Source organism: Colobus angolensis, unplaced genomic scaffold (assembly GCF_000951035.1).
Source record: "Colobus angolensis palliatus isolate OR3802 unplaced genomic scaffold, Cang.pa_1.0 Scaffold10, whole genome shotgun sequence".
In the NCBI taxonomy this organism is placed as follows: Eukaryota; Metazoa; Chordata; class Mammalia; order Primates; family Cercopithecidae; genus Colobus; species Colobus angolensis.
The window spans coordinates 15,821,634-15,835,421 of NW_012110919.1; the positions used below are offsets into that span (position 1 = coordinate 15,821,634).

The window sequence follows — 13,788 nt, forward strand, 5'->3', positions numbered from 1 at the left end:
GGGGTAAAGGATGCTGAGCCACCGAGTCGTCCCCTTCTGAAGGAGGCTGTTCTGCAGACAACAGGTTTAGAGGCCACTGCTTCATCAGAAGGGCCCGTCCTGCCCTTCCCTCCTTTGGCAGTGCTCAGAAATTGCTTATCGGGGTATTCCTTGGTCTTTGCCTGGGGAGTAGAGGAACTCAACATTGTAAATAAAAGGCTTAGCTTCTTCAAAATTCATTCTTATCTTCTATTGTTAGAGACCAGAGCTCGTGCACGTATGCCACCCACCCTGTGATTACAAATCATGGCCCTCGGGTGGGTGGGTGGCATGTGTGCATGAGCTTTGGTCTCTAAAATAGAAGTGTGAGAACTGTTCTCTCTTATGCCTGTTCCCTCCCAAGTACAGTATATCCACGTCAGCTTGCTCACAGGCGTGATGGTGGTTCACGTTAAGTGTTCACTGTGCTTCTCAGTGGCAGGATAGCTTTTCTTGCCTTAGCCTACTGTGTCCTCACAGGAACTCTATGAACTAAGTACTGTTTTTATTCCTACTTTCAAGATGTGGAAGCTGAGACCCAGAGAGGTGAAACCTAAAGAGCCCAAGGTCACACGCTTGGGAGAACAGGGGCTGGAATCCCTGACACAAGGGGCCTAGCAGAAGCCAAGGCAGGTATTAGCAGGCCCATTTTGCAGAGGGGAAGACTGAGGTGCAGTGATGCAAAATGTGTGGCAGAGGGCTGGGCCTAGATTCTGGGAGTTCTGGTTCTGGGTGACCATCCACTAGAATGGGAAAGGTGGCAGAACCATATATATGAGCCCGTCACTTGTTCAGGGACTTGGTCAGGGGCCTCCCAGAACTTGGAGAAGAGCAACGGACTCTTCAGGGAAGAGCTGAGAACTGGAGAGCAGGAGCTGGGAGCACCTCCCATGGCTGCAGTCTCTGATCATTTCCAAAGCCCCTGCAAAGGCTGCATTTGGTTATCCACCCACTTCCATTTAGCCAGGGTCTTTAATGCATTCCCAAATCCTTAAAAATCACCTGGAACATGTTTAAAAGGGCAGATTTCTGGGCTCTGAGATAGGCCTATTGATTCAGGATCTGGATTTTGGGGGCCTAGGAGTCTGCATTGACACCATCCCAGGCTCCCCTGAGGGACATTCACGTTGGAGAATCCCTAGACCTTGGTACTAAGACTCCAGAGAGGTGGAAATGACAGTGGATTCAATCTAAGGCTCCGGGTGGGGTGCTTCAACAAAAGACCATGGCCACTCAGGGCCAGGGCAAACGTTACTGTCACCAGCCCCAGACACTCTGGGGACGTGCTGAAACATCTGTCTGGCGGAGTGTTTCTGTTTGCACCAGTATGATTTGTGAATCTGAGGGGCTGCAGCCTTTCTTTTTTTTTCTTTCTTTCTTTTTTTTTTTTTATTTAAGAAAATGGTAAAATATACGTAACATAAAATTGACCATTTTAACCATTTTTAGTGTATAGTTCAGTGGCATGAAGTACACTCACATTGTATTCATGCAGCCCAAACTTGAGAGCTCCTTTTGTAACATTCCAGGAAGGAAGGGCTGTGTACACACTAGGTGCTTAATAAATGCTTTCAGCTGACAGTGGGGTGGTGGGATTATCGGGGTGGTAGGCTTCATTATCATGGATTAAGTAAGCATTCCCACTCTGTACTTTCTTAGGCAACTTAACCTCACTCTGTAATGCTGAAGCAGACACTAGTGAGCTATGTTTAACGCTTCATTTCTGTTTCTGGGTGAAGCAGGATGATGAGTTCATTGTCTGGTCAATGCCAAGGGCAACTTCCTCTGCTTTCCTAGGCTCCCATGGCAGAATAGAGGATATCTGTGAAAAATCCAAATTTTCCTCCTATGTGCGTGTCGGGTAAGGGCAGCCCACAGTTATGACTGGGGCTCCAGTTTCAAATGCCGCTGACTCAAGACCGATCTGGTTGAGAACCAGACAAATGGGCCTTTTTATACTTAAGAGGAGATTTTTCTTACCACGTGTCAACAAAAGATCTGTAGACAATCTTGTTATACATTTCACACTGCTGACTTCATAAGTGTAACAGCACTCACGACCCATTTACATTTTTTGGTGTATTTGGGTTTATTTCTGTGGTTACCATGCACTGAGGGAAGTCCACAAAAGGCGGCCTGTTCAGGGCTGGAGTATGGTGCCAGTGGAATTTTGGTGAGGTTCATAGCGGTAGAAGGGAGTGGACTGGGAGGTGCAGAAGTACTGAATTTTGCAGCTGGAAGGAATCTTATATAGACTAAATCCCCCCTTATTTATAGATGAGGATATTGAGACCCAGAAACAGGGGGTGGTCCTGACCTAAGGTCACATCACTGGTTAGGATCTCAGCCCACCACTGACTTCCTGTTCTCCAGACCCATTTACTTGCCACTGCTCGGATCTTCGCAGTCCTTGAACCCTGAGTTCCACTGAACTAGATGCCTTGTAATGTAATACAGCTAACGATAAGTTTTCCTGAATTGAGTATTCTTCCAAAAATCATGTATAGATTTGGTGACTTCTCCATTTTTCTTTTCCTGCATTTGGGGAGAATCAATCTTTGTCTCTGAGCAGATCTTTCTGTTTGAGTGTCTTTCCTAAGATCTTTATCTTTCTGATTGCATATTCAGAACCCCCTGCCTCTATTGTGATGACAGCTCTAAGTACATTGGCTCTCTCTCTGGGATGACAGCACTGGTTGAAAAGTGGAGAATTGAATCATCAGCTTTCTGGCGTGGTTTATTCTGTCCCAGAATCCCAAAGTTCTGTCTGATACTATTTAGTCACTGTCCTTGCCGTGTGAAAAGTGATTCACATGTAAGCCATGGAAAGCACTCAGCAAGCTCTCTCAGATAGGAATTCTTGAGGAGGCCATGAAAAGCCAACAGTGTTAATTGGAGATAGACTGCCATGTGAGAGCCAAACCCCTCATGTTCTCAGGGAAAAGCTAGGAAAATGTTGGGATCTTGTGACATGCAATTGTCTCAGCCTCAAAGCTAGATTAATTAACTCACTAAATGCAAAATGTTTGTTGAGGGCTTATTTTGGTCCTGGCCCTACTCAAAGTAAGAGATATGAAAAGCAACTTGATGCTGCCTTTGACCAGAAGAGGCCATGAGAAGGTGCCCAGGTAATTATCAAGGGGCTTGGTTACATGCCCCTGTTTCCTTGTTACCCTTAAGGAATGAGAGAGAGATGCTTGAAGAAGAGCAGAAGCTCTGCTTGCCCTTTAAGCTTGGCAAGGGTTGGGTCTGTTTCCTCCTCCATTCCTGGACTTCTAGTACCATGTGGATGCTCAGTGAATATCTGCTCCTTCGTTTAGCCTTCATATGGGAGGCAACTGTTGTGTAGAGGGAATAAGACTAGACTTGGGTCCCATCTACCTGGGTTGAAGTCTTTGCCCTACCACTTAGGTCTCACCCCGGACAAGTCACTTGATGTTGCCAAGCCTCCATTTTTGTTGCACTGATAGAGTGGAGATGCCAGCGATTGATCTTGTGACCTTAGCGGCATCACTTAACCTCCCTGACCTTGGATTTTTCACCTTTAAAATGAAGGGCAGTGAAGATAAGTGTGGAGCACATGTCAGAACAGACAGCAAAACAGGCATTCATTATTATCATTCCCATGTCAGAAATGGGCTACTATCTTACTGTTTTATCTCAAATGAAATTTCAAGAGAATGATATATTGCAACGTGGGTAACTTTCATTTGTCAGTGTGTGGATGCACACCCCCTACCCGGGGTGTATTCCTCAGCAGCCCAGCAGGGGAGGGCACATCCACACATTGCCTGCTTTAATTTTGTTGCCCGTTCTAATTCTGTAGCCCCACTACACCCAACCAGCTTGTATCCCAGAGATGAAAGGTAATTTGAATAACTGTTTAAGCCAAAACATAATTGGAGATAAAAGCTAAATACCTAAGGTCCAGCAGTATTAAGATGACCAGAAGTGATGTATTGGATCCTCTGCTGCTTCTGAACCATCTGAGTTAATACCATACTCTCCACCAGCTTTGGTCATCAAGGAGCACACAGAATCATTGTTTATAATTGAAGACAGTGGACAACGATCCCATAAGTTACCAGTCCCTTTTATTCTAATGGACATTTGAAGAAAAAGGCCTGAATTTTCAATAAAAGCATCATCTTTTTGCTTTCAAGGCCCTTCAGCTATTTCATTAGGGGATTGAAGCCAGACAACGTTTGTGACTTTCCCCCTACATTTGGGGAATGGGGGATAGAATATCTTTTGTGGTTTTTGTTTACAAGAAGGAAGATTTCAGACTTGAGCTGGAGTATGAAAGGAAATTGAAACTTAAAGATTGGGTTCTGGATTTGACTAAAGTTTCTAATATTGTTCAGCCACAATAAAGCCAAAAGCGTTCACTGTATGCTCTGGCTGATATAATAAACCATGGGCATTTAAGAAAAGGGTTAATTAGGTCAATTACGTTAGATGTTAGGCTGCCTGTTTCTAAATACCATGGGATATAATTTATTTCAGTGGAGCTTTAAGCCCTCATGCATGGTAGACATGTCGATTATGGATAAATTAAAGGAAAAATAAATGAATATTCACTATGGCAGACACAATCAGAGAAATGGTAGAAAAATATATAACTTAACTTTCAACCTCTATACCAGCTAGGATTGTGCCCCTTGCAAAGCTTCCTGGAAGGTTGGGAGCCCAACTTTTTCTCTCTACTTGTTGTAATTTACTTCTAGGATATAGCTGGGCCAGGAGTATTTTGTCAAGAAATGGGTGCTCAGTCTTCTGAGACTCCATACTTAAGTTGGAAGGAAAGAGAATTTTCATACTTCTTGATTCCTTTTTTTATAGAGACGGGGTCTCACTTGGTTGTCCAGGCTGATCGTGAACTCGTAGCCTCAAGCAATCCTCCTGCCTTGGCTTCCCAAAATGCTGGGATTAATAGTGTGAGCCACTGCACCCAGCCTGGGTTTTCATATGTCTTATAATTGTCTTAGAATTTTCAGTTCCAGTACACTCATTGTGAAAAGCAAGTGAAGCCTTGAATATTGATGTTTATTGAGATTAGGAGAAAGTGAAAGGCAAAAATCTGAGTGCCTTTCACACCTTTCCTGGTGTTTTTCTGGCCCTTATGTTCTGTCCTGATTTCTCTGCCTGACCCCCTGACCTTGGCAATGCAGGAGCTACTTCTCTCGTCAGCCTTTTCTGAGTAGAACCTCTGATAAACGGATGCTTCTTGCATCCTTACCCTTGTGGACTTTGGACCCTGCTCCCAAGGGTGTTGGCCTTCACTAGCTTCAGGGTGTTGACTTTCATTAGCTTCTGCTGGGGGAAAAACCTCAAGCTTGGCCAGGTGGCAGATATCTGGAAGTCTTCATGACATACTAATATTTGTTGAGATGTTAGTACTATCTATGTTTATATATGTATATCTGTGTATATGATTCAAGCACAACTGTGTCAACTGTGTAACAAAGTTTTATGGGAGAAAGCTTGATAATTGAGAAAATTTTATCCCTATTTATTTATTTGAACCACAACTTCTTGTAGTTTTTCAGACTTTGAGAAAGCTGGTTATGATTTGATGTAGTGGACAAACATTGGAGAGTGACTGGAAACCGTTGATTTAAAGGAACACTGCCTGGGATTTCTGGCCTTAGTGAGGGCTGAGGCAGTTATTTGGTGGGCGGGACGGTGGGGAGGGTCTTTCTGGATACTGCTGAAGACTCACTACCTCGATCTATCCTGACAGAGACTTCCCCAGCTCTTCATGACATTCAGGGTAGTGACCTTGGCTGTGTGAGGAGTGGCTTGGGCACAGGTGGTCTCAAAGGGCCTGTTACCCTGGAGCTGCCTGTCTGCATCTGAGCGAGCCCTCTCTTTGGGTGCAGCCTCAGAAGGCACAGGGCATTTTGATGCTGTGGCACTTTGCCATTTCGATTTGAGGAGATTTGTCTTGGCTTGGAAAACAAAGCATTCAACTTGCAGCAGATTAAAAGAAAAAGGAAGGGAAGTTGAGAACAAACACTCCATCCAGGAGTTTGGGCTTTGAGATGGGGATGGGGATGGGATAGAGGGAGGTGGAAAGGAAGTCAGGGATACACTATCTCATTATCATCAATATCATCATTATATCCTTATTTCATCCAATCTAAGACGACTATGGTTGTAGGATGCATCGTTATTTCAGAGAAATTGAAATATGGAAATGTGCTCCCGAGATTTATGGCCACCAATGCACTCAGTGCTTTCCACTCATGTCCTCCTCTTAATAACTTTATAAGGCAGGTTCTCACATTATTTCCATCTTATTGGTGAGCAAACAGAGATTCAGGGGTTAAGAAAGCTTGCAGAAGATCATTCTGCTGGCTAGTGGAGGGGCCAGGATTTGAAGCAGGAATTCTAACACCCTTAGAGCCTACCGTTGGCTACGATGCTTGGCTCCCTAGCAATGAAATAAGTGTTGAGGTAGTCATGTGTGTGTGCACATGTGTTTGTGCTTGAAGACTTTGATGTCAACATTTTGACCAGATGTGTCAGACAGATATGTTGCCTCTGCCCCCATTACCTTTACTGAGTTACTTAAACCCCAGGCCCCTGTTTTCATGTTATTATCCTTACTAAGGTATGCAACTGGAGTTTAAGCTCTTTCTGCGCATTTCACGTTCCCTCTGCACGCCCTCCTCACGGGCCAATCGCTCTTGGGAACACTCAGAGATAATAAACATTTCCCAGCTGTATCATCCTAGAGGATCTGTCATTTATTAGCTGTGTACTGTTGGCAAGAACCTCTCTGCACTTGTTTCCTCATCTGTATGACAGAAATAATACATCCCGGGATGGTAGTGAGGAAGGGAGGGTTAAATAACATGACATTCACCGAAGTGCCTGCCTGGCATTCAGCATTGTATAGAGCCAGAACTCCAAATGTCTTCTGCTTGTACCTGTTTCCCTTCTCCCAAAGTCACCCAGATCACAGGTGGCTGCGAGCTCTGAACTGGAACCGTTTCTAACACATCTGGCCACTTCCTCTAGAGACAGACATGCAAATAGCTTCATATCCTCTTGTAGCTGTAACCATTTGCAGACACCTTATTGTCTTACAGCTTTTTAATTTGCCTGCACAAATAGACCTGCCTGGCCAACCTGGAGGGAATTTTAATACCTAAGCGCAGCCCATACATACGTGTTGCATACTGGGGCCATGCCTTCCTGCTTATCAAGGCAACAGAAATCTTGTACGTGGTTTTCTTACTTTCTGGAGAAAGATGGGACTTTGTCTCTCCATTTTGTCGTAACACTTTTTAATTTTTACTTTAAGCTGAAACCCCCCTCAAAGTTGTGTTTCCCTGGATTTCCCTGGGGAAAAACCACTACAGTGGCTTTGACTCTTTTTCCCTCCTTAGGATCATTCTGATCCCATTCCTTATCTTTGGAGGGTCTATGGAATGGGGCTCAGCTTTGCATCTTGTATTCACAATAAGGGAAGCAGGGAGTGAGGGAGATTGGGGGACCATGGGTATGTTTCATCAGATGCAGCTCCAATGGCCTTTTCCCTCTGACCATATTTCAACAACCACACTTGACACACAGCCTAGCTTCCCCCAAAGCTCATGTGTGCACCCTCTGCCCCTGTCTGGGGCCTCCCCTATTCATTTTCAGGTCTCTTCTGACGCCTGCTTTTATCTCCCTCACCCCTTTAACACTTCTTGATGTCAGCAACTTAAGTTATACTCAAGCATCCTGTATTCCTAAAATACAGGATGCAGAAATTAAACAAATACCTTGTCCTCTCAGTTTTCAAAGATCTCTTTTTTTGCGGGGGTGGGGATGGAGTCTCACTCTGTCGCCCAGGCTGGAGTGCAGTGGCGAGATCTCAGCTCACTGCAACCTCTACCTTCCGGGTTCAAGCAAGTCTCCTGCCTCAGCCTCTTGAGTATCTGGGATTACAGGTACCTGCCACCACACCCAGCTAATTTTTGTATTTTTAGTAGAGATGGGGTTTCACCATGTTAACCAGGCTGGTCTCAAACTCCTGACCTCAAGTGATCCGCCCTCCTTGGCCTCCCAAAGTGTTGGGATTACAGGCGTGAGCCACCGCGCCCCATCCAAAGATCCCTTGAGTAACAATATTCACATCAGTGGCTGAAGATAGAGAATTGTTAGGTTTTTGTTGGGGAAATTCCAACTCTTTGTTTAGAACTTGCCTGATTTTCAGTAGCATCTTTAACACTTAGAGTTGATTTGGATCTGGCCTTACATTGAGTCATGATTTTTAGTGGGAAGAATACTATACAACATGAAAGAAAGTGTAAAAACTACTCTATTTTAACACAGTTGTTCTCTCTTTCTCTCTTTCTTTCTTTCTCTCTCTTTCTCTCCTTCTCTCTTTCTTCTTTTTTTCTTTCTTTCTTTTCACAGAGTCTTACTTTGTCACCCAGGCTGGAGTGCAGTGGTAGAATCTAGGCTCACTGCAATCTCTGCCTCCCGGGTTCAAGCGATTGTTGTGCCTCAGCCTCCCCAGTAGCTGGGACTCCAGGTATATGCCACCATGCCTGGCTAAGTTTTGTATTTTTAGTAGAGATGGGGTTTTACCATGTTGGCCAGACTGGTCTTGAACTCCTGACCTCAGGTGATCCCCCTTCCTCAGCCTCCCAAAGTGCTGGGATTACAGGTGCGAGCCACCATGCCCTGCCTGTTTTCACTTTTATATGCTGTCTTTTATATGTGTATGTGTATTTACACAACCAAGGTCCCGATCCACATAATATTTTGAATTCTGTTGCTTTAACTTAAACCCCATTTACATGTCTTCATGTTATTTTAATAACAGTAGCATTTTTCGGTTGGTCCAAGATTATAGGAATAATTTCATAAGTGATAGTTCATATCCTAGAGTGTTTTCAATTTTTGGCCATTACAAGGGAAATTCTATAGCAAACATCTTTACACATCCATCTTTTAGTTTCTGTTGAATTAATCCCTTGGTGTAATTTCCCAAGAGGGAAACTGCTGGATTTGAAGGGTGTCAACATCTTCATGGCGCCAATGATGCAGCGCACGTGGGGCTATTTTTAAAATCAGTGTTCTCTCTGTTGGCATCTTGTGCCAGTAAAATGTCAGAAGAAAATAATATGACTGAACAATTAAAAAGCTAATCCCCATCTTTACCTCTTAAAAATATGGAAATGAAATAGGGGTTTGGGTCTGTGGGTGTTGCCTTGGAAGCCCCAGCTGTGTCACTGCAGGCAGGCCTTTCCTTGGGGGAGAGATCGTCTTTCCAGCTATCTTTGTTTCTGGAGAAAAGATGCTTACAGTGCTTGTTCAACAGCCCCACTTCTGCCTCCTGCACTTGCCTCGTACTCACCTTGAGCAATGCCAAAGCACTTAGGCCTCCAGCATACATCATCCACCCCTTCTGTCTGTTGACTGTGCAATAGCTCCTCTCTGGTTTGTGAAATAGTTGTGTGTCCACTGATTAATGTGTTTGTATTAAAACAGCGAGATTTTGGGTTGGAACATAAGAGGGTTTTGAGATACTCTCAAATAATTAGAAAGACAAGGGAGTGGACAGTTAGAAATGGGAGCTAATTATGGCTTATTGAGCACTTACCTTGGGCCAGGCCCTGCTCCAAACACATGACATGGATGAACTTATTTAGTTTTTACAACAACCCTACTAGGTAGGCATATTGTTCTCCCCATTTTACAGGTGAGATAACTGAGGCTAAGAGATTGAATATCTTATCAAGGACACACAAGATGGGAACCTGTGTGTATCAGTTTGCTAAGGCTGCCATGACAAATCCCCACACACTGGGTGGCTTTAAACCACAGAAATTTTTTTCTCCCACAGTTCTAAAGGGAGACCAGAGATCCAAAATCAAGGTGTCAGCAGGGCCGTGTTCCCTCTGAAGGCCCTAGAGAAGAATCCCTCCTTGCCTCGTCCTGGCTTCTGGTGGCTCCCAGCAATCCTAGGCATGTCCTGGGCTGTAGCTGCATCACTTGCATCTCCGCCTGTGTCTTCCATAGTCCTCTTCCCTGTGTGTGTCTCTGTGGGTCCTCTCCTCTTCTCATAAGGACACTAGTCTGACCTCACTTAATTTAACTCATTATATCTGCAAAGACTGTATTTCCAGAGGTCACCTTCTGAGATTCCCAGTGGATATGAATTTGGAAGGGACAGCATGCAATCCACTGTATCATGGTCATAGCATGTCACAGTGGATTGCAGCGGATTGTACACTGCGATCCATGGTTGCAGGTCCCCAGTGGATATGAATTTGGGACACTGTGCAGTCCACTTTACCATGGTCATAGCCAGGACCTGTTCCTGCCTCCTAGGACAAGAGTGGAGAAAAGGCAAAGAAAGCAGAAGCCTAGGTAGGCTCAGGGTTTGCCCAGGTGCTCTTGAGATGGACAAAGAATGGGCGAAAATCCCTTGGGCTTTTAAGAGGTCGTGTGGCCGAGAGGGACTGGAGCCCTGGGCGAGATGCCTGCCTGAGTGAGGTGGGGTTGCTGGGCACAGTCGGACTGTGTGAGGACTGTGTGAGTGAGATTATCCTGGGCAGAGCTAAACAGCTTTCTGGACTCAAGGGGAGGAGGCAGGTTTGGGGTTAATGACCCGGCATGCTTGAGTAGCTTAAATAAAGGTTACCTGGACTATTTCCTCTCTCAAGCAGCCACATTACTCTGTGTCTGAAGCCATGGGGGAACCCCAGAGGCAGACATCAGTGTGTCCAGGTTGTAAAATCAGACTTGGAGTGCCAGGCAGAGGAGAAAGCACTTTGGCATGTTTTCTGCCTCACTGCAAAATAAATGTATAAGCATTCCAGGGAAACTGCAGGGAGAGGGGAACATTCTTTAGCAGGCGAGGAAGGATAAATGCAAAGTAAACGTATAAGGCTTATAATTACTCATTTGAAGTGTGTAAAATGTAATTAATATGATCTGTGTTGCAGTGCTGTCTCTCTTGTTTTATTTAAGTGCACATAAAATGTAATTTATGAGGGCTTCCCCAGGTTAACTGCCAATATCAATTCCTTGAACTGTGTTTTTTCCACAGCGTCTTAAGTTTCTCAGCAATAAAGTTCTTCTACTACTGTAGGGGTTTTCAGGGACAGAATTTATGCTGAAGTTTGGGGTAGGGGCTGGTTCTCCTTTACCCCAGACACTTACACCCTCCACCCCTTAGGCCAGCCTGAAGATGCCAATTCCTATTAATTATCTTCTCTGTTGATGTGAGGTTTTTTTTCATGTCACTGGGATGACAGTTGTATACAGAAAAGGCTTCTGATAAAATTTAAGTCACAAATCTAGGAAGCTACCTTTAAATTTAGAATTGCTCTTCTATTCATAAGCCTTTAACGGTTACATTTAGGGTGGCCTTTAATTAATGTTTGATCCTTTAACACACTTAGTCTTCTGATAATTCAAATTGCATTTAAAATGTCATCTATTTACAGTTATTTTTGAATACTTCATTTGCCCAATTAATGAACAAGCATTTATTTATTCATTTGTTTGTTTATTTATTTTGAGATAGAGTCTCACGCACTTGCCCAGACTAGAGTGCAGTGGCAGGATCATGGCTCACTGCAGCCTCAGCCTCCTGGGCTCAAGCAGTCCTCCCACTTCCGCTTCCCCAGTGGCTGGGACTACAGGCATGCACCACCACACCTTGGTGGTGTTTGTATTTTTTGTAGAGATGGGGTTTTGTCCTGTTACCCAGGCAGGTCTCAAACACCTGGGCTCAAGCAATCTACCCGCCTTAGCCTTCCAAAGTGCTGGGATTACACGTGTTCACCATCCTGCCCGGCTGAAGTATTTACATAATAGAAATCTAATACCTCAAACTTAAATATGGCGGATCTTAAGATTTACTTATTTAATTTATTTATTGCTTCAGACTCTTCAATTGGTTAGAGATTTAGGTTTTTTTGTTTTGTTTTTGTTTTGTTTGTTGTTTTTTTGAGATGGAGTCTCACTCTGTCGCCCGGGCTAGAGGAGATTAAGTTTTTAAAATGCTCTAGTATTATATATAAACCTAGATTTCAGCTTAAAATTTCAAATCAAATAAATTGTTTAATGAAGTCTTTCATATTGTATTGCAATGTAGATCTATTCAAACAGGTCAAAATCTTGAAAATATTAATATTATGGGTTTATTCTTAAACATCTCTATACTTATTTTAAAAGCAGTCTTATTGAAATATTATTTACATGTAAAATTCACCCACTTTCAGTGTAGAATTCAATGAATTTTAGCATATTTATAAGTATGTCCCCACAGTCTAATTTTAGAACATTTCCATCACCCTAGAAAGAAACTCTGTGTCTATTTATTGTCACTTGCCATCCCCACCCCTGGCCTTAGGCAATTGCTGGTCTACTTTCTGTGTCTATGTACTTACCAGTTCTGGACATTTTTTTGCACTTCATTTGAAATCATCCTAGGTCTTTAAGAAAACAATTTTGGCATCTCAAACAATATTGGGGTCACCTTCTCAAGCCACTTGTCGGGTTACAGCCTCAGAAGCCTGAAGCTGCTTTCTTCAGAGCCGAGCTCTGCTCTGAGTGGGTTCCTGCAGCCTGTGACCCAGACTTGAGTCACAGACTGGCTCATTCCAATGTCTTGCCACCAAAGACCAGACCCACCCAGGTGGCTTCATTATGTCTTGATTCCTTCCTTGCCTGTCCTCGGGCTCACAAACAGCTTTAAGACTTAGTTAAGTGAGAGTTGACTGAAGTTCATCCTGACATTGTTTTACCTAAGGTCACTGTTCTAAAGTTCTGTATGTAACAGCCATGCTGCATTGCCCACCTGCCATCCTCACAGCACCAGCTTTCAGTGTAGAAAGCTGGTGTGCCACCATGCCCAGCTGATTTTTGTATTTTCATAGAGACGGGGTTTCACCATGTTGACCAGGCTGGTACTGAACCATCAAGCCAGTTGGTGGTGGCCACCAGCCAACCTGCTCACCAGCAGCCTCTGGGCTCCGCCTCAGGGTGTTGCTCCATGTCCCAGCAAAACAGCTTAAAAAGCAAAACCGCAGCCAGGAGTTGGACAGATACCTGAACACTGTGTTCATAGCAGCATGAGTCACGGTGGCCAGAAGTTGGAAGCAACCCTAATGCCCATCAGTGGATGAATGGATAGTGGTATGTATGATGGGATATTATTCAGAATAACAATATGTCAGAATAAGGAAATTCTTATACATCCTACAACATGGATGGACTTAGAAGACATTACGCTAAGTGAAAAAAGCCAGACTCAAAAGGAGAGACAGTGTATGATCCCACTTGTGTAAAGTACTTAGAATATTCTAATTCAGCTGGGTTTGGTGGCTCACATCTGTAATCCCAGCACTTTGGGAGGCCGAGGTGGGTGGATTGCTTGAGTCCAGGAATTCAAGGCAAGCATGGGCAACATGGTGAAACCCATCAAGGCAAGCCTGGGCAACATGGCAAAACCCATCTCTATAAAAAATTCAAAAATTAGCCAGGGATGGTGGCCCGTGTCTGTAGTCCCAGCTACTCTGAAGGCTGAGGTGGGAGGATTACTTGAGACTGGAAGGCAGAGGTTGCAGTGAGCCAAGATTGCACCATTGCACTTCAGCCTGGGTGACACAGCAAGACCTTGTCTCAAAAAAAAAAAAATTCAAATTCATAGAGACAGGAACTCAAATGGCGGTTACCATGGACAAGAGAGACAGGAATGGGGAGTTGTTATTACAAAGTGATGTATAGTTGGTGACAGTTGCACAAGAATGTGAA

At 44.1% G+C, this 13,788-nt stretch overlaps 1 protein-coding gene across 4 annotated transcripts in view; it reads left to right on the forward strand.

Moving 5' to 3' along the window:
• The window catches only part of CHST11 (carbohydrate (chondroitin 4) sulfotransferase 11), a 309,247-nt gene that overhangs the window by 119,378 nt on the left and 176,081 nt on the right, over positions 1-13,788 (forward strand). The window contains exon 1 of one of the 4 annotated variants that reach the window (XM_011935287.1): positions 13,078-13,170. The exons of the other annotated variants lie outside the window; for them this stretch is intronic. Coding sequence (XP_011790677.1) covers positions 13,161-13,170 — 10 coding nt within the window. The 5' untranslated portion in view covers positions 13,078-13,160. Of the gene's footprint in view, positions 1-13,077; positions 13,171-13,788 lie in introns of those variants that run through there. 4 annotated transcript variants of the gene reach the window in all.